This window comes from Balaenoptera borealis (assembly GCF_965194805.1).
Source record: "Balaenoptera borealis genome assembly, chromosome: 1".
In the NCBI taxonomy this organism is placed as follows: domain Eukaryota; kingdom Metazoa; phylum Chordata; class Mammalia; order Artiodactyla; family Balaenopteridae; genus Balaenoptera; species Balaenoptera borealis.
The window spans coordinates 160,903,718-160,922,859 of NC_138860.1; the positions used below are offsets into that span (position 1 = coordinate 160,903,718).

Below are 19,142 nucleotides of genomic sequence, written 5' to 3' on the forward strand. Positions count from 1 at the left end.
TCAGGTCCAGGCTGGATCACAACCTCAGTTTAAAATTCCTTCTAACCATTTCCAGAATCAGACCTACCCTTAAGATTTGAGTGAAGAGGGTCTCAGGCCTTTGGTCCCTTTGTTGAAAACCCTTTCCTCCCTCGGTTGCCTCTGGTTCCTCTGCTCTGGCACTGCTGAGCCTCAGTGGTCACACAGGGCCATTGGGACAGGCCAAGGAGAGTGCTGGGAGTGACAGACCAGTCCCGGCCCGTTATGCAGGTGTCCTCCTGTCCTGCAGGGTCGGACCGCCGGGATGCCTCTCGACAGAGTGGCCGGGACCCCTCCTCGTGGACAGTCGAGGACGTGATGCAGTTTGTCCGGGAAGCTGATCCTCAGCTTGGACCCCATGCTGACCTCTTTCGCAAACACGTAGGTGCCACTGCCTGACCTCTCCTCTGTCCGCTGGGAGTCTTGCTTCTGCAACTTATAGACTCTTAAAGGGGCACGAGCTATATACTTGTTCTAGGTCCCTTGAAACTGAGCACAGGTGACACCATACAAACTTAGAGACAGAATCTTGGGTCCCAAACAGCCCTCACTGGGCACTGAATTCAGCTCACTCCTTTAGTGTAGGATCTGATTCAGCCACACCCCTACTGGGTCCCAGGGACAGGACTCTCCTAGGAGCAGTTGCTCTCCTAGCTACCTGCTGTGGCCTAAGGCCGAGTTAAAGAGTCTCTTGCCAAGTGGCCCCCAACTCTCCTACCTCATCAGAACCCCATCCTCCACTTTCTCCGCTCTGAGCCTCCCCCATCTCTTCAAGTGGCCATTTGGCCCTGTGGCCAGGGACTGCTGCTGACCCCCCTGCAGTGACCGTACTCCTCATCTGGGGCTCAAACCCACTTCCCTGTAGCCCCTACCGCTTGGTGCTGTTCTGTGCTTGGGGCACTCAGAACAGCTCTGCTACCTCTCACTGGTCACTTACTCCTTCATGCCAGTGGGTTTGGAGGGTGCTCTTAGATCAGGCCTGAAGGTCTCACAGCTGCTCAGCAAGTGCCTGCTTTGTGCCTGGCTCACACGGAGGGGTCCCTGCTGCTCAGGAAGGAAGGTGACTCACCGGATAGCCCTTGAGGGTCAATACAAAAATAGTCCGTGATGAGTGACAAGTACACTGACCGGGGAGGCCGCCTGGGAGGAGACAGAATTGAGCTGGCCTCAGAGGTTTGGGAGACGGGGAGACTGCCTCTCGGGCAGCAGAGAAAGGAGATTCCTATAAACGTGTGTGAAGAGCTTAACCCGGGGGGTCAGTAGTAGATGCTGGGGAGAACAGGTAGGCTGTAGCATCGCAGCAGGTTCACTGCCACGTGGCTGGCATCTCCCTGGGTGGCCTTTAATCAGAACCTGGGGTGGTCAGACCACCCAGGCCTCTGATGGCGCCTCCCTCCATCCCCCCAGGAGATCGATGGCAAGGCCCTGCTTCTGCTGCGCAGTGACATGATGATGAAGTACATGGGTCTGAAGCTGGGGCCTGCACTCAAGCTCTCCTACCACATTGACCGGCTGAAGCAGGGCAAGTTCTGAACAGGGAGACGCAGCCTAGACAACCGAGGGATCGAGCAGAGGGGCCATTCTTCTCCCAGGAAGGAGGGCCGTCGGCCCCTTCCCAGGCACCTCAGTGGGGTCCGAGGCTGCCTCAGGACTCCAGGAGGCTGTGTGGAGCTGCCAGCACTGCCCCTCCTGCCATGGTATGTCCTTCCATGAAGGGCCGAAGCGGGCATGGGGCCCCGGGTTGGCGCTGCTCTTCCCCTCAGCCCTGCCTCGGCTCTGAGGTCTCCTGTATTTATTGCTCAGGCCTGGCCGGCCTCTCCCCAGGAGCTTAGACTGAACGCCTTCCAAGTGATGGAGGAAGGGGCTGACCCCTGAGGCCTCAGAAGACGGGGCCCTGAAGTGACACTCGTGCCCAGTCCCCTCACCACCCGCTGGGCCTGGTGTGGCTCCCCATTGCCCCACGGCTCCTGCCTTCTTCTCACGAGATCCGCGGACTCCAAACTCATGGTGCAGACCTCTACCTTTTTTAAGAAAAGATCTTTTCTTATTGTTAATTTATTGTTTCTGGCACTTGGGCAAGCCCTCCAGTTCATACCCCTCTCGCTCCAGACACTGGGTTTCAGGAGGAGGGAGACTGCCCTGCCCCGGCCCCAGACAGGCCCTCTCCAGAGCGGTGTGGCCCCTTTTCAGAGGACATTACCTAGGGTCCCTGTCCCCTTGCCTCTCTGCCTCCGCTGGGCCCTCTGCAGCCTCTGCCTCATCTGTGGGAATGGGAGTCCCTGCCCTGCACTGTCCCCACCGCAGCTCCTTGCCCTGGCCAGAATTTCTGCTGAAGAAGGTTGGGCCCAATGATTTTAAGCCAAGAAGGCCCTAAGATGGATGGGAGAAAGGGGTCTCTAGGCTGGAGTCTGGTTGTACCCACTCCACTGTCCACATGCTTCCTTTGTAAGCAAGTCAGCAGCACAGCTGCCCCCGCTGCCATCTGGACTTACTTATTTTATGTCAATTTGTTTATAAATAAAAAACAATATAGATGCCAGTGTCTTTGTAATCAGTCAACAGGTAATCAGTGTGCCTCCGAAGGGCAGGTCACTACCCTTGTCTTTGTCTTTGCTCCTCGTTTTTATCTATGAGGAAACTTGGACAAGATGCTCCCTGAGTTCTCGTGACTCCAGCAATCCCTAGAGAACAGGCTGTCTGCCACATGCCCACTGGGGCCCCAGCATGGCGTAGCCCCTGGGGAGATGGTGTGAGATCCGTTCTCTGCCCTCAAAGGGCTTTGTGCTCTGGTGCAGCCAGACAGCAGTGTGGAGGAACCACCCACAGGAAGCCCGAGCAGGAAGGACAATATTAGGGTCAACAGCTCCAAGGAGCCTCAGGGGCAGGGGTGAGGAGAGATGCAGGCTAGCCCGGGCTAGCCTGCAGGGCACCTCTGGCGCCGTCCAGGGGCCGGTACTGCAGTCCAGGACCTCACTTCCCTGTTTATAAAGGGCCCCCGGAGGAGAAGGTGTGGGGCAGCAGCAGTGCAGTGTAACCTGATAATGACTAACACATCGCTGTGTGCCCCACCAGCTGCTCCATCTGAATTAGAACGATCTCATTTAATCTTCACAACAGACCCACTTTATAGATGAGGAAACTTAAGTTCTGATCGTATAGCCAGGAACTGCCAAAGTAGGCATTTAAAGCCCAGGAATCTGACTCCAAGGCCAGGGCCGAGGTTCCAGCCAGTGCAGCTATTTTTTGTGATGCTTTAGATGGGTCATTTCCCTCCTTTGGGCCCATCTGGCTATGAGGGGGTTAGACGAGGAGACCTCTAAGGCTCCTACCAGCCCTCACCAGCGACTAGTCCCAACACGGTGTTTTCCACTTGGCCACAGTGAGGTTCTAATCATGGGCCCCGTGAAGCAGTCAGGGTCGGGGCTGCCGAACTAGAAGAAGCCCATTTTCCACAGACTCCTGGACCTGTGTCCCGTAGGCTGTGCTGTTCATTCAGGGTACTCCCAAAGAGGGCCTTATTGGACCCTGGCGACAAGCTTCTGGATGTGGAGGTAACACCAGCACATGCAGGCAGGCCAGATGTGCTGCCAGGCTGGGCTTGTGGAGCAAAACGGCTCCCACCCCCACTGTCCCTCGTCAGCAGGCACGTTCAGCTTTCCAGGGAACACTCGTTAAGGGCTTCTTGGTGCTAGGTTGTCTGTGTACGTTAGCTCGCTCAAACCTCGCTTACAGCTCTCAGAGGTAACCACCGTGTCCCCCCAGTTTAAAGATGAGGAAACTAAAGCTCAGAGAGGTGAAGTTCTAATACTTGCCCCAAACTCCATAGCTGATGAGGGGTGCGAGACAGCACACTGCCTGCCACACCCACCAGGCAGCCTTTGTCTTGGGTCCTGCTAACCGTGCAGACTCGACTCCCACAGGCTACACTGGGGGTGGCGCTCATGTTGCAGACAGACCGGACACCCTGCCAGCATAAAGCAGGCCTTTCCGGTGGAGCAGTCCTTGCAGAGCCCACAGTCATCCATGACCATTCTTTGTTGCCCAGGTGACAGCTCAGGTGCAAGGGGATAAGACATATTAGGGAGAAGTGGGGTTCACCTTGGCTTAGAAGCATCGTGCCCCAGGGCAGCCAGTAACTCCCTAGTGCCATAGGCACAGCTTCCAGGTCCCCGTCAGGGGCGTGCCTACTGGGTCCCTGCGCTCAGGAAGCCCTGCAGGAAGGGCTATTTACAGTCTATGCACAGCACTCCTAGACCAGGTGATTTACAATTAGGGGTCAGTTTTATCATAAGCACTGTTGCCTTGAAATGGTTGACATTCCATTTTTATCTGGTTTCCAAGGGAACAGAACTAGAAGGGTAACCAGATGTCAAATTCTGCAGAAGGGGAAAGGATTTGTTACCATTTCACTCATGCTGCCCTAACCTCTGGGGTCAGAATTGAACGTCATTTAAGAGGACAAAAACAAAAACAAAAACCCAAAACCTCGACTTTTGAAACTGTTTCACAAAGCCAAGCCTTCTAATAGTGACCTAGAGTCATGCAAAGAAGCTGAAATGGTGTCCGGCGGGTGAGACCACACCACTGACCCCGACAGGGCAGCCACCCATGAAGCGGGGAGGCGTGTGGGGAAGTGGGACTGGGGACAGAGGCCTCCGGCAGCAGCTTCCTGGGCCCACCCTCATCGCCACGACAAGGAGAGACTGACTCCGGTGCTCAGGAACATCAGGAAGGAAAAACCCAGGCACTTCAGGAGAGAAGAGAAGAGCGCAGGCTCCGCTCAGGGCCGAATCCTTGGGGAACCTCTCTGCCCCGTCCCCACCTGCGGCCCCTCCCCACCTGCCAGCTGCGTGGCCCGTGGCCCTGGGCTCCGCTCTGTCTCTGTTGCCCAGGCTGTTAGTCCTGAGCGGAAGTGTCCACAGCACCCTCTTCGGCATCTTTGTGGAACAACCTGAGACCCTTCTCTGGGCTGTGGCACTGGCGGGCCAAGTGGACACAGCTTCTGCCCTCGTGCCCGATGCCACGACCCCTCCTCAGAAGAGCCACAGGTGACTTGCCCCTTGTCTTACAAATAAAGTTGAAAGCACGGGGAAACCGTCTTGCCTAGGAGACTCCAGACACTCCCTCCTGCCCCTGTCGTCCCTCAGCTATTTTGCAGCCTCCTTACCTTAATGCCCCAAGTCACCCCATCCCATCAGGGAGGCTCCCCAGCTGGAAACCTCCAGACCAAGCGTGAGAACTGTGTGTGCTTGTCCTCCAGCACCAAAGCCACCGAGGATGCTGCCAGGGGCCAGCGGCCAACAGGTCCCAGGGTACAGACACCAGGCCCGAGATATCTGTGGGCAGCTGGGCTGGTCCTGTCAAAGGATGGGCAGGAATCAACAGGCAGCCGCTGGTAGGCAAGGGGAGGAGTCAAGACTGAGGCTGGAGCGTCCCGGGGCCCGATGGCGAAGGCTGCGTCCACACCACTCTTCCCCTGAGTTCCAGAGTCTGTTCTCCTGACAGCCTGTCCTCTCCCACGTAACGGCTGAGCTCAGCCCTCGCCCCTGCCCCGTCCCCTGCCCCTCAGCTGGGGTCCCTGGGCGGTTCGCGCAGACACCCATGCTTGCTACGGTGTGGAGGATCGCAGCCACAGGCGCCACCAAGTGGACACTCTCCAGATAACGTGAGACGAGCCCTATCTACAGCCTCCCTCTGCCTCTCATCTTTGGGCCCACCTTACATTCTGTTTTTTTTTTTTCCTCATTCTTTTATTTTATATATTTTTTTACATCTTTATTGGAGTATAATTGCTTTACAATGGTGTGTTAGTTTCTGCTGTATAACAAAGTGAAACAGCTATACGTTTACCTATATCCCCATATCTCCTCCCTCTTGCATCTCCCTCCCACCCTCCCTATCCCACCCCTCTAGGTGGTCACAAAGCACCGAGCTGATCTCTCTGTGCTGTGCAGCAGCTTCCCACCCACCTTTCATTCTTAACTTTAAATTCAAGAGGTTTTCTTCCTCCAGTGCCAAGTAGGGGTTGTCAGTAAGGTCACAGACATCCAGGGAGAGGACTAAAAGGGGCTGCTGTTCCACAACGCTGAACTCGTGTCCGCCATCACCCAGCTGTTAGCCTGAGATGCTGTAAATAACCCAGTTTACACCGCGGTGCGTTTCAGTACGTAAAATATCATTTTGTAAATGCTTACGATGAAAGACAATTTTTAACCCCGCCAAAAAAGAAGTGGAACTGATGTTCAGCTCACGTAGGCTGTTAACAGAGCCCAGGGAAATATGTAATACAATCGTTTAAAGAGATTTCCAGTAAGAATGGGGAAAGATTTGGCACTCAAATCAGTTTGGGAAATTTCATGCCAAACAGCTGCCTGATAGCGAGGCCCCTAGAGAAGTACGTTATGTTCACGTGTTTGTTATGTTCTCTGGTACAACCACGTGTATGCTCATCTGTCAGGGCGCCTCTCCCGGCCAGCTGTCTGTCTCTGCATAACTCATCATGACTCGAGTTAACCGTCCAAAACAGCCACAGCCCCACTTGTCACTGTGAGAGCAGCTCGTGATGGCGGAGTCCAGAGAGGCCTGAAGAAGAGGGGGAAGCCTGGAGAGCTTAGAGCCGTTATTCCGTAACTCTCGGCTGTGGATGCAGAGGCGGGTCAGCCCTGGCTGCTGGGTCCCTCCCCAGAGCCTCACACTGCCACCACCTGGGGCCTCGGGCCTCCTCCTTTCCCCCACGCCACAGTCTCCTTTCTCAAGTTCCCCACCCAAGCTTCTGCCTCGGTCTCTCGGGGAAACAAATTCATCAGCATCTTCAGAACGGCTGCTCAGAGAAAGAGGCAGCCTTCTCTCCACGCTGTCAAAGCAGCTTCCCCGGTCTGCAGCATCTGCTTCCGGTCACACCCTCCGCCCCCTCACCCCATCGAGACTTCCAGAAGCAGTGTGGGAAAGTGCTACCTACACCTGCATCATGAAAAGCACTTTCAAAGCCCCCACCCACCCAAGAACAGATTTCTGCATTAACAAAGGCTGTGCATCACCCGAGTCCTGGTCCCCGGTCAAACAGCAGGTGACAACCCTGTCCTTCAAAAGAGATGGCAGGGCTTGACCTATTTCTCAGGGCTCTTCTGGACAGCAACCTCCATCTCTGGCAAAGAGAAGAGCCTGGTGTCAGGGGAGCCGTGGAACCAGCTGCGTTCTGATCCATTCTGGGAGCAGCTGGGCCCTGTCCATGCTCAGGGGAGCCTGGGATTGGTGACCGAGGTGGGAGGTGGGGACCTGTGTGGGCACGAGGGCCCGGAGAGACCTGACAGAGGGAGGAAGTATGTCTTCAGTCCCTGGATTCTAGGAGCTGCCCCGAAGAAGCCCCCCCACGAAGCTGCATGAGATACCCGTTTACACTGGGGTGGGGAGTCAGGGAGGACTTTTCCTGATTCACTTGCCAAGCCTAGAAGCATTGTTGACTCTCCTGAGATCACAGAGGTGGCTGCACAGGCCCCACCCCCTTCCTACAGCCCTGGTTCCCCCTCCCTGAGCCAAGCCCCCAAGCACCCTGGGGAGCTGCTGGGCAGGGGGCAGAGGTCTGTGGGAGCGGAGGGCTGGCACCTCCCACTCTCCCCCAGGAACCATCAGGACATGAGGGACACAGGCCTCCCTATTCCTCCTATTCCCGTTTGCCCTGAACGTCCCCACTCCAGCAGTGGTGGCGCCCAGGCCCTGATTGCCTCAAGGATCCGATCTGAAAAGATGCAGGCCAGCGGTACCTGCCACGCAGACCGGAGGCTGGGTGTATGGGGGCGAGTGGAGGGGCTGGTGTGTGCACATGTGTGCTCAGCTCAGGAGTGAGGACCCCTGGCCTAGCGGGAGGTGGTGGGCGACATACACAAGGGCCCAGCTCTGACCCTCGATCCACCCCTCCTCACTTCTGCTCTCTGGACCCAAACCAGAGGATCTGGTCTAGATGAGCCTCCTCGAACTGTATGTATATATGCAAAGGCCATTGTTCTGGGGGTGGGGGGGGGCCGTAGCTTTCATCAGTGTGCCCAAAGCAGAAGAACCTCGCTCTAAAACCCTCTGACCCAGCCTGACCCCTTCAGAAACTCTGCTGGGTTCACCCCAGCTTCAGAGCAGGCAAGGAGAAGCCCAGGGGGGCCGCAACCAGTCCTCAGAGCCCTGGGTTAAGGCTGCTTCTCCAAAGGCCCCTTGAAAAGGTTTCTCTGGTGCCTGGAGGCTGGGCAGGAAACCCTGAAGGCATCTAGGAGGCCCCAGCCTGTGGATTGGTGAGGGAAGACAGGCCCACTGGGGCCAATGAAAGGATGGGGGGTGGGGGTGTGCCTCAGAGACCTGAGTTCTGGTCCCCTCTGCCCCGCTTCGAGCACATGCCCTCAGTCTTCCCTCCTGTGGGATGGAGCGGCAGGCCCACATGCCCTGTTCTCTGGCTCAGCCCTGTCTGACTCTCCTCTCTCCTGTCCGAGGCTTTGGGCGGGTGGCAGCCCTTTCCTGCCGGCCCTCTGCCCACCCTCGCTCTCTGGCTCCACCCAGCCCCCGCCAATCTGTGAACCTCCCGGGAGCCTTGGCCCCCTCCGAGTCCCCTGGGAGGCCCTGGGCTGACCCAAGAGCCCAGGGCCCCGGGAGGAGTGGCCAGCGGTGAGGAATCCCAGAAGCCGCTCCGAGGGAGCCCCCTCCAGAGACCTCCAGGAAGAGATCACCGCGACACAGGTGCAGGAGCCTCTCATGGAGCCCCCAGGCAAGCGGCCCCTGCAGGAGCTCCCCGCAGAAGAGTCCGTGTCTGAGGACTCAAGTACCGAGGCGGCTCCTAGCAGGCATGTTCTCTACGTGGGCCACCTGAACCCCCAGTTCTCAGTGCCCGTGCTCGCCTGCCTGCTGCGAGACGCCCTGGAGCGGCTGGAGCTGCCGGTGGCGCGGGAGCACATCCAGGTGGTAAGGCAGCCACGCAGGGCCTACGCGCTGGTGCAGGTGGCCGCCCACGAGGACACCCTGGCCTCCCTGCCCTGGCGCCTACACACGGCCTTGGAGGAGCACCAGATCATCAAGGAGCTGGTGGCCCCCGGGAAGGAGCTGGTGCTGGGTGAGGGCCGGGAGCCCTCAAACCGCAGAGAGGTAAGTGAGGCTTTCTCAGAGCCGGGCGGCCCTCCAGCCGCCGAGCCTCACTCGCGGGAGGCCTGGGTGCGGATGGCCTGTGCTGCATGGGGGTGAGGGGTGTCTTTGCGAAACTGGCGACAAATCTGCAAACTTGGGGGCTGCTACTCAAATGACTATGGTCCCAGAGGGACACTGGAGGGACACTGACCCTTAGAGTTTGCCTCCAGCCTGGAAGCACATGAAGGAAGACCCGAGTATCGGACCCTCCCCGGGCCCGTCTGCATCCGGCCTCTGGGCCGGGTCAGCCCAGGCACGAGGATACGCAAGGGTCCTGGCTTTCTCCTTGGCCGACCTCATCCGTTCAGTTGCAAAAACCAACACTGGCTCTGTCGGGCAGTACAGCAGAGAGTAGAGGCTCCACCCTGCCCTCAGGGAGCCCTGCATCGATGAGCCTTCGGGATGAAGACTCCATGCCATTTAAACTGTTGCAGAGCTAAACAGCTCAACGGGCTTACATTTCAAGACCTGTGGCCTGATGGCATGTTTGTATGATAGTTGGTGGTTTTCTCAAGTCTCCGCTAAGTCTGTCTCCGCTGGAGGCTGCAGGGCTGGTAGGGATGTGCCTCTCATCGCTACACCCCAGCCCACACTGAGCTCCCAGCGCTGGAAGCCACCTCTGGAGGCTGGAGGGCAGCAGGGAGCTAGGGAAGGGTTTTAAGGGAGGAATGACAGTGTGACTTGCATCTGGGGTCAGCAAAGAGGATGGATAGGACGGGGAGAGCCTGGAGGCCAGGGGTCCGATGGTGAGGCCCAGAGCAGGGAAGCGGCCCTGAGCAGACTGCTCCCAGAGCCCTTGAACGGAGCAGAAACCGTGAAAGGGACTCAGGAAGGCCGGAGGAAAGTAGAAATTCAGGAGGACTGGTTCAGCAAGGCTTTCAGGGAGATCAGGAAGAGGGTGGCATCTCTGGGAGCCCCTCTCAATTCAGAGACATGCAGCTCTGTCACAGGGGACCTCAGGGTGCCGAGGTGTCTCCTGGGATGATCCAACTCTGCGCCTCAGAGGTTGACCCACAACCCAGGTGGGAAGAGAATGGCTGCAGGTGTCCCAGGTCCCACCCGGGCAGGAGAGCTCCTCCTACCCATGTGCATCCCACAGTTCACCTGGGAAGAGGGCAGCCTCAGGGGAGGAGCACTGGCTGGTTCCAGCCCTTGACCCAGCAGGGTTTCCCGCACTGGCCTTGGGATGGTGGGCAGAATTAGCCCCCTCTGCCTGGGAGGAACATCAGGATGCCCGTGTGGGCTGGGCCCTGGGTGGATGGGGTGGGTGGAGGGGGGGATTCTGGCCGCCTGTCCCTCCTTTGGCCGCCAAGGTCAGGGCTCCTGGCTCTTGCCTGGGCCCATACACCCCGCTCTTATCCCCCAACCCAGCAGGAGGAGGACAGCGGCCCGAGCCCCAGCCCCAGCCCTGGCCCCATCCTGGGCTCCAGCCCCCCGCCGGCCTGGCTCGCCGGACCCCTTCCTACCCAGGCCCCCACCCCACGGCGGGACTCCCCGGGCCGGCCCAGTGGCACGCGCTCAGACAGCGCCATCGTGCACCAGGAGATCCTGGGCCAGGAGCGCCTCTTCCAGGGCGCCTTCCTGGGCAGCGAGACACGCAACGTGGAGTTCAAGAGGGGCGGCGGCGAGTACCTGAGCCAGGCCTTCAAGCACCACCTGCGTCGCTACGTGTGCGCCTTCCTCAACAGCGAGGGCGGCAGCCTGCTGGTGGGCGTGGAGGACAGTGGCCTGGTGCAGGGCATCTGCTGCAGCCACCGCGACGAGGACCGCGTGCGCCTGCTGGTGGACTCCATCCTGCAGGGCTTCAAGCCCCAGGTCTTCCCCGACGCCTACAAGCTCACCTTCATCCCCGTGGTCAGCACCTCTGCCACCGGCACCCCCCTCAAGGTGAGCCCTGCCCCCAGCGCCCCCAGGCTGCCCCGGAGCCAGCGAGGTGGGATTGGGGCTGCACACCGGCCGGAGCAGCGCCCACAGAGCTGCCGCTGCCCTTCCCCAGGTGATCTGCCTGAGCGTGCACGCCCCCAAGGCCCAGGCCCAGCCGCAGCTCTACGAGACGGACCAGGGGGAGGTGTTCCTGCGGCGGGATGGGAGCATCCAGGGCCCCCTGTCCGTACGCGCCATCCAGGAGTGGAGCAGGCAGGTAAGTGGCCCAGGCCGGGCAGGCAGGGTCGGGGCCACGCTGGCCCTGGGCGCCCCGGCCACCCACTGGGTAGGCTCGCGGCCGTCGGGTTTCCTCTGGTGCTCCCCAGGGGCTGGACTGCAACAACCCCATTACCGCCGGTATCCCTCTGCGGTATAGCTGGGGCCGCCGGGAGAGTGGAATGTTGAAGTTCTAAGACAAACCAGAGGGCTGCGTTTGGGCGGAGGCCCTTAAGATGGGGAGGCAGTGAGTGCTGGACACAGCACTTGGACACAGTCCCAAGGAAAAGCCTTTTCACGAGAGAAACATAGGTGACAGAAAAACAGAAGAGGGCAAGGGGCTGACAGAGAGGGAGAAGGACACGGCGGGGGGCTGCCAGCCTGAGCCTGTCCCGGTACTTGTGCAGGCTGCGGAGGACGGGTTACCCCAGGGTCTGGGATGCTGGCAGGACTCTCCCCGAGACCCCAGGGCTGACTTGGTCAGGGGACCTGGCTCCTCCACCTGCCAGGGCCAGTACGGTGCCCAGAGACCTTGAGCAGGCCCCCCAGGCTCTCTGGGCCTTCCCCTCCTCCATCACTTCAGCCCCGGTTCTGAGATGATGTCAGCTTAGGCACGCTTCTCCGATGTCCCTTCAGAAGTGGACGGCCGAGCTGAGCAAGCTGGAGGAGAGGCTGCGGGTGCTGACGGCCGAGAAGGAGCAGCTCCAGCAGCAGCTGCGGCGGTACAAGCCCACCTCCTGCACCTGCTGTGTCCTGTGAGGGCCCCAGCGCTCTACCTGGAACACGCAGGGCTATCCTACTGACCCTACGTCCCCCCAGTAAGGCCAGTCTGGGCTGCTCAGAGGAGGATGGGAGCGCTGCACTTGCTGGCTCCCTCTACAACAGTGTGCTCCCAGGGGCTGGTCCCCACGGGGTGCTAGTCCTGAGCAGACCCCAATCTGTGTAGCTGAGAAATTGCGCTTAGCACGATCCCCAAGGGAACTTACTTTCAGAAAGAACGTGTAAAAACTTGGCCAGAGCTCTCCTTGGGCTGAGCTGTAAGGGACCGTCCCTCTGGGTCTCTGACTCCCGTTAGCTAGGCAGGGCCAGAAAGGGACTTGTCATCTTGGGAAAGCCCCTCTGCAGATGGCAAAGTACATTGGTAACTGCGGTTACAGGGTGGACAGGCCACCACCCTGCACACCCACCCCTGGCTTGCTGAGATTTGGGACTGTCAAAGCTCTGTAATAAATTACATGCCCCCGGGCAAGGATGGTTCTTTCTAGAACACTTGGCTGGTTGGATGCAGCTGGGTAGAGTCCCATGCCCAGCCCACTTCTGTCCAGGGGGCCCAGAGTTCCTCCCCCGCCACAAAGCTGTGGGGTAAGGAGCCTGGATGGTTGGGTTCCTGAAGACGGGTACCTTAGGGCAAATCATAATACCTCTGCTTCAGTTTCTTCAGCTACAGGACAATAGGGGACAGCTGGCACCCTGCTTCTCTCCAGCACACACCAACACCTGCACAGGAAGGGTCTGACTTCCATTCCATGCACCCTCCAGCCACTGGAGAGGATTCCTGCTCTGGCCATTTCCCCTGTCATCTCCACCAGTGGAGCCAGAGGCTCTATAAAGCCAACATTTGCACCCGGGCAAGAATGGTTCTTTCTAGAACATGCCTGGGCTCAAAGACCTCCAAGAGCTCCCCATCTCATCAAGAGCAAAGCCCAAACAATAGTCTACACAATCCCCCCTGACCTGGTTCACCTGACCTCAAGGCCTCCTGCCTCTTGCTACTGCATTCCAGCTACACTGACCAACTTGTTTCATGAGCACACCGGCCTCAGGGCCTTTGCACTGGCTGCTTCTGCCTGGAATGCTCCACCCTCAAGTGGAGAGGAAAGGAACTTCCCTACCCATTCTATTGCAAATTACACCCCCCTCCCCCCAGCACTTCCATTCCCCGCTTCCCTGCTTCCATCTTTTTTTCTCCAGAGCACCTGTCAATCCCACTCTGTAGCTTTTATTTGTTGTTTCCTCCTCACTAGAATACATGCTCATGGAGACGGGGATTTTGGTCTGTTTTGTCCACTGCTTTAAGTTTAGAAACTAAAACATAGCTGGCATGTGGTAGATGCCCAGTAAATATTTGCTGATGAAAGAATCAAGGATACTCCTAAATTTGGGGCCTGAGGCACTAGAAAACCATGAAACTTTGTCAAAGAGGATATTTCACAGGACCGGGGGTCCATGGAACACACTTCAGTGATCCCCTCTCCCTCCCCCAGCCTAGGGGTCCTTGGCCACATCCACGGAGTAGACAACAGAGGACCCCTTGTGGGCCAATCACAACTGCTCTGAAACTTGGTTTTCCCATTTACCAAACACACTGGTTATAGGGACCTAAGGTGGTAACGGATGCCCATCTCATGATGGATTACCAACCCACTGAACTGCTCAGGGTCACTGACCTTAGGGCCTGAGCCAGCTTCTCAGAGGCCACTTAAGAACTGCACAGAGGGGCTTCCCTGGTGGCACAGTGGTTAAGAATCCACCTGCCAATGAAGGAGACATGGGTTCGAGCCCTGGTCCTGGAAGATCCCACATGCCACGGAGGAACTAAGGCCATGCGCCACAACTACTAAGCCTGCGCTCTAGAGCCCGCAAGCCACAACTACTGAGCCCATGTGCCACAACTACTTAAGCCTGCGCGCCTAGAGTCCGTGCTCCACAACAAGAGAAGCCACAACAATGAGAAGCCCGCACATCGCGACGAAGAGTAGCCCCCGCTCGCCGCAACTAGAGAAAACCCACGCACAGCAACGAAGACCCAACACAGACATAAATAAAATAAATAAATTAATTAAATTAAAAAAAAAAAAAAAGAACTGCACAGAGGATGTGCAGCTCGAGAGGTCAGAGGGGACCCGCTGCTGAGCGCCCCCCTCGGGCCAGGCGCATGGACACCCAGGCACAGCAGCCCTCGGAGGTGCTCTACGAAGGCAGAACCTGTCCAGATCACCAGGGCTGAAGAGAAGGGTGGGGGGACTTGGCCAGCCTTCCTCCCCAAAGAGAAGCCTCCGGGCACTGGGCAGCCAACACCGGGCGTGAAGGCCACCCTCCGTGCAGTCTCGGCTTCAGCCCTCCGCCCCGCTCCTGCCCTGTTCTCCACAGCCAGGGTGGTAGGCTGGTGGGGCTTTGCAGCGCCTGGAGAGCCATCCTGGGGGGCGGAGGGAGGTCCCTCTTCTAGAAAGGTTATGCAAGCAGCCAGCACTTCACAACCGGTCAGTGAAGGCCCTCTCCAAGCAGGGGCGGGCACAGCCGACCCTGCGAGGCTTTGAAAACTGCCCACTGTTGTAGGGAGCTGCTGTCACCAACAGGCGTAAGAGCCCTCAGTTTGGGGAATGGCTTTTATAAAGACGACTGAAGACTGTCTGATGGGACCACCAGATGGGAGAAGGGGTTAGCATTCACCCAGTCAGCCACATTCCAAGCACCCAAGCAAGTACGAAGGCCTCTGTAAGTGAAGACACTGTAACTCAGCCCGTGAGAAACACTGACAGAGGCAGCTGGGTTGCCCTGGGTCAGGAAGCGGTGTTCCCACACGGGCTTCGGGGCCTCAGCCATGATGGTGGCCTTGGACCAGTGCATGTTGGGACAAGAGGGAGCCCGCTTCCTTCCTGGGTCTCTCTGATGGAGGGGCTGCGCCAAATGGTGAGAAACATTTTTCTCCCAACCCCCCCTTTCTCAAATGAAAACAAGCAAAGCCTGCTGACCGTTGACAAACAGCCCAGCCTGAGCTCTGAGCCTCGGCCTCAGACACACTCTGCAGAGAAGCTGGCTCACGGGCAGGTATGCTCCGCAGCCAGAGGGCGGGTGGTCCTGATGTTGCCAACGTGCCACGAGGAGCGTGGATTCAGTATCTCGAATTTCACTTTGGAGGAGAAACCAGTGAGGCCGACGACCTGCACGCAGAAGGCCTGGGTGCAGGAGGGCTGGCGGGGGAGCGGAGGGGGAGATGAGGCAGACCTGCTGCCCCCGGTCCACGCCCGGCAGAGGGACGGGCCTGCTTCATAAATACTACATCTGTTCCGCCCTTTCTCAAGGTTGAGCAGCACACTTGCACCGTGCTTCTTTGTGTCTCTACAGGCTGAGAACCTAAATTTGAAGCCTCTTTGGAAAATTCTGGTTCCTATTAAAAAGCAAGGCTCCTCTCTTAGCTTTTAAACAATCAGATCACCCACCTCAGGCTGCTGCTCCCCAGGACAGGCCGGCACTGACGGCTCAGGGGACGCACACAGGCCAGCCCCACGCTCAGACGGCGCCCATCCGGCTGCGACACAAGCATTACAAACAAAGTGTGTCTCTTGCTCTGCGTTGTTTATTTCTTAAGTTAGAGTATACACCGAGTCCAGCCAGGATATAATGGGCACGCAGCTCTGCCTGTCGTTACACCACATTAAGAAAATAGCTTTTCATATTGCATTTCAACCGTAGTAACACCATTCTGGAAGGAAAAAGTCCCCTTGAGCAAAGCTGTAAAGTCCCCTCGAGCAAAACCCCATATGAGCGGGGTTTAGAGGCAGTTTCCCCAAAAGATTCTTTGTTAAGTGACCCCTTGATGCAAGGAGTGATTCCCAAGAAGAGAAGCGCGGCTTCTCAAGAGGACGCGGATTCTAAACTCAGACTTCAGAGAGACAGAGTTCTTGCCGTTCTGTGTGACGCCAAACTGACTGTCCTTTTGGACAACGAGTCCTCCAGCATAGGGCAGAGCCGACTCTGTTTCTGGTTTCACTGCTCTTGGTCAAGCAGGGTTCCGGCACTGGGTTGTGGGCACCAGCTGGACTCGCCCCTCACTGCCCACACAGGCCGCACGGCCCACCTTTTACAATGGCCTCGGCATCGGGGGAAGGAACAGCTACACGCTCGAAGCCACAGTGACGCAAGGTAGCTGGAGAAGCGCGGTGACCGATGGGCTCCCCTGGCGCCCGGCCATCACCCGCTCCGCCCGGATGTCCTGCTTCTCGCCCGAGGCTGGAGGACCGCAAAGGAGAGTGTGGGACACCAGTCCGCACACGGTGCGGGAACCGGTACACATGGCGGGACATGCAAGTCACAAATACCTTCCCTCAAAATAAAATAATCTTAATAAAAACATAATTTAAAGGAAGTGTCAAAAGCTGAATGTAAAATCAAAGCTGTAAACTCTTGAAGTCCAAAGCCTCTCTTCAAGAATCATCCCTGTTTAAAAAAAAAAAAAATTGAGCAATTACATGATGTATGTTAGAGAAGTTAGGATTTGTAGTCAGCTGCAATGGTAAACTATGCCTGCTTTTTATCGAGGACCAGTCGTAGTAGGAGCCTAACATGATGAGAAGCTAAATTTCTAATCCCTATGGAATTATACATTTTCAAGATCTTACATGGACTCCACCTCTGCCCCAATACAAGCGTTCTTTTCCACAGCACCAGGCTCTTAACAGTGCCACTGACAGGGAATACGTGCTCCAGGGGAGGCAGTTAGAAATTCCATATCATTGACCAAATATCTACCCCTTTACTGTTACAAGGTTTCCTTTCTCTCCACGGCAGTTACTTAGACTATCAAACTGCCTACAGCAATCTGGTGAAGATTAATGAGTACATCAGTGCTAAATGCTGACCTGGCAGAGTAGGCAACCAATGCCCTCCTCCTGATTTAGACCTACTTCTCACATCACCCACCCGACTAAGCTTTTCACAGGCCAGGCAGCTAATGAGCCAAGGCCGAGGGGCACGGCCATGGGACCGTTGAGACCAGACCTGCGAGTGAAGAGGCCCCCTGGTGGAGAAGGCAAGGTGTGCAGGATTCGGGGAGGTCACCTGCCCGTGCCTGAGGCGGGAGCTCATCTTACCCCCACATCCCTGGTTCTCCCTTGAACCCCACAAAGTTCCGGCTGATGCCCCAGCCCCCTTCTGACTGTATATTTCTGCCGACAGTTCACTCAGTTATCTTAATGGGAATTTATACAATTCTCGGCAGTCGCCCACAGCTGCTGCACTTTATAAACTTACGTGGTCACAAAAGACAAACATTCCAAGTTTGTTCAATAACTGCTCCGATTTTAACAGATTTGAAGAATAAGCAGCAATCAACACAAAAGTGTTGTTATGTATTGGTTTTAAAGCACTTCCTGGGGCTTCCTTGGTGGCACAGTGGTTAAGAATCCTCCTGCCAATGCAGGGGGCATGCGTTTGATCCCTGGTCCGGGAAGATCCCACATGCTGCAGAGCAACTAAGCCCGTGCGCCACAACTACTGAGCCTGCATGCCGCAACTACTGAAGCCCACACGCCTAGAGCCCGTGCTCTGCAACAAGAGAAGCCACTGCAATGAGAAGCCCACGCACCACAATGAAGAGTAGCCTCTGCTCACCGCAACTAGAGAAAGCCCGTGCGCAGCAACAAAGACCCAATGCAGAAAAAAAAAAACAAAAAATAAAAATATTTTTAAAAATAAAGCACTTCCTGGTGCAAGCTTGAGGGTCTGCAGAAATGACACTATGTTTTCATACCTGTCACCTCCTTCAAGATCTCCAAGTTTACGGCTACATGAAATAACATGGCTCTAAGAATCCAGTTCCCCCAGATTTGGTCAGATTGGCACCTGAATGTAGCAATCGGCAAGGAGACAATTGCCCCGTGCCTGGTGTCCCCCTGCTGGAGTCCCCAAAGCAGAGTGGGTAGATGTACTGTAACTGGGACGGGGTTGGGGGGGGGGTCTCACCCATTTGATGCCCACGCTGACCTGACCACTTACATCCTCTGGCAGATGAAAATTTTCAACACTAAACTTTCATGATATCCTTACAATTCTAGTGTTATCACCATTGAAAACAAAACAAAACTAAAGCTTAAAAATATCACTTACGTTACCATCAGTCATGATTTATTGATGGAAACTTCAGTTCAGTGATTTCAGAGTCAGGGGAGCTGCTTCCACTTCTGTCACTGTAGGTGTCCCTGTAGAATTCAGATGGTTTATTCGTCAGCTCCCACCAAACATTCGCTTTACTTCCCTCATTCTACAGCCACCATTACCACAGGGATGCTTGTCTGCACACAGCAGCAATCAGAGACATTATATATTTAGCAGAAAGCTGCAGAGGGATTTTCTTCTTCTTGTTACAGAAGATACACATTCGCTTTATACTTCAGTCATGATGCCCTAACCACCAAGACACGGTAACCGACTGGTTCCAGATAAAGGTAGCAGTGGGGCATGAAATCCACCCAGGCTGTGGCCAACACCCTGATGAAAAAACACAGTTCCCCATTGACCACAGGGTCCCAGATGTGATCGTGGCGCCAGATGCTGCAGAGGGGGAGACCTGGCCACCATGCCGGGTGGCTGGGGAAGGCCAGGGGTGGCACAGAAGCAGCCTGAGAAAACCCCGGAGGAGGAGAGGATGCTTGCGTGTCAGCACGAGAAGAAGTGCCCCAGCAAGGCCCCCCGTTCCTGTGGTTTTGCTCATCACTGATGGTGTGATGATGGCCCGCTGGAAGGAATCAGTGACCACTCGAGGGACTAAGGGAGCGTAACCCCACCTGGGCGAGAGCCTGCAGCCTTTCTGGAGGTAATGTGGGAGCCTCCCCACGGAGGCCAGGAGGAGGCCAAAGTACGGTGGGGAAGGCTTGATAGGTCTGGACAGGAACTCAGGGTGATACTGAACTCCAACGAAAAAGGGATGATCTGAAACAGAAATGCAAAAGAACCAGCTTCACTGTGTGTCTGCATAACATGTGAAAGACGGGAGAAAATCTTGTTAAATGCTCCACATTTCTGCAGACCCTAAAATGATTTGAAAACAACTT

General features: G+C 56.6%; 3 protein-coding genes across 22 annotated transcripts in view; 2 read left to right on the forward strand and 1 right to left on the reverse strand.

The window, feature by feature from the left end:
* SCMH1 (Scm polycomb group protein homolog 1) overlaps positions 1-2,557 on the forward strand; it is a 194,709-nt gene extending 192,152 nt beyond the window's left edge. For all 12 annotated transcript variants that reach the window (XM_082387950.1, XM_082387946.1, XM_082387952.1 and 9 more), the window contains 2 exons: positions 269-399; positions 1,426-2,557. In XM_082387950.1, the coding sequence (XP_082244076.1) occupies positions 269-399; positions 1,426-1,551 (257 nt within the window). In that variant the 3' untranslated portion in view covers positions 1,552-2,557. The remainder of the gene's footprint in view (positions 1-268; positions 400-1,425) is intronic.
* A 3,507-nt stretch (positions 2,558-6,064) lies between these two features.
* On the forward strand, positions 6,065-12,580 carry SLFNL1 (schlafen like 1). 5 transcript variants are annotated; one of them, XM_082388817.1, is made up of 4 exons: positions 6,065-9,135; positions 10,546-11,061; positions 11,171-11,314; positions 11,950-12,580. In XM_082388817.1, exons 1-4 carry the CDS (start codon positions 8,749-8,751, stop codon positions 12,070-12,072), a joined length of 1,170 nt encoding a protein of 389 aa, XP_082244943.1. In that variant the 5' UTR covers positions 6,065-8,748; the 3' UTR covers positions 12,073-12,580. The 5 variants fall into 5 exon arrangements, 4 of the variants coding, with proteins under 4 accessions (XP_082244943.1, XP_082244944.1, XP_082244942.1 ...); XM_082388818.1 differs by lacking the exon at positions 11,950-12,580 and adding an exon at positions 11,424-11,938; XR_014243531.1 differs by adding an exon at positions 11,424-11,625 and having other exon boundaries at positions 6,252-9,135; positions 10,546-11,314; positions 11,950-11,979.
* Positions 12,581-15,650: 3,070 nt separating this feature from the next.
* CTPS1 (CTP synthase 1) overlaps positions 15,651-19,142 on the reverse strand; it is a 29,976-nt gene continuing 26,484 nt past the window's right edge. For all 5 annotated transcript variants that reach the window (XM_082388211.1, XM_082388212.1, XM_082388214.1 and 2 more), the window contains 3 exons: positions 18,876-19,020; positions 18,199-18,290; positions 15,651-16,530 (listed from right to left, as the gene is read on the reverse strand). In XM_082388211.1, coding sequence (XP_082244337.1) covers positions 18,206-18,290; positions 18,876-19,020 — 230 coding nt within the window. In that variant the 3' untranslated portion in view covers positions 15,651-16,530; positions 18,199-18,205. The remainder of the gene's footprint in view (positions 16,531-18,198; positions 18,291-18,875; positions 19,021-19,142) is intronic.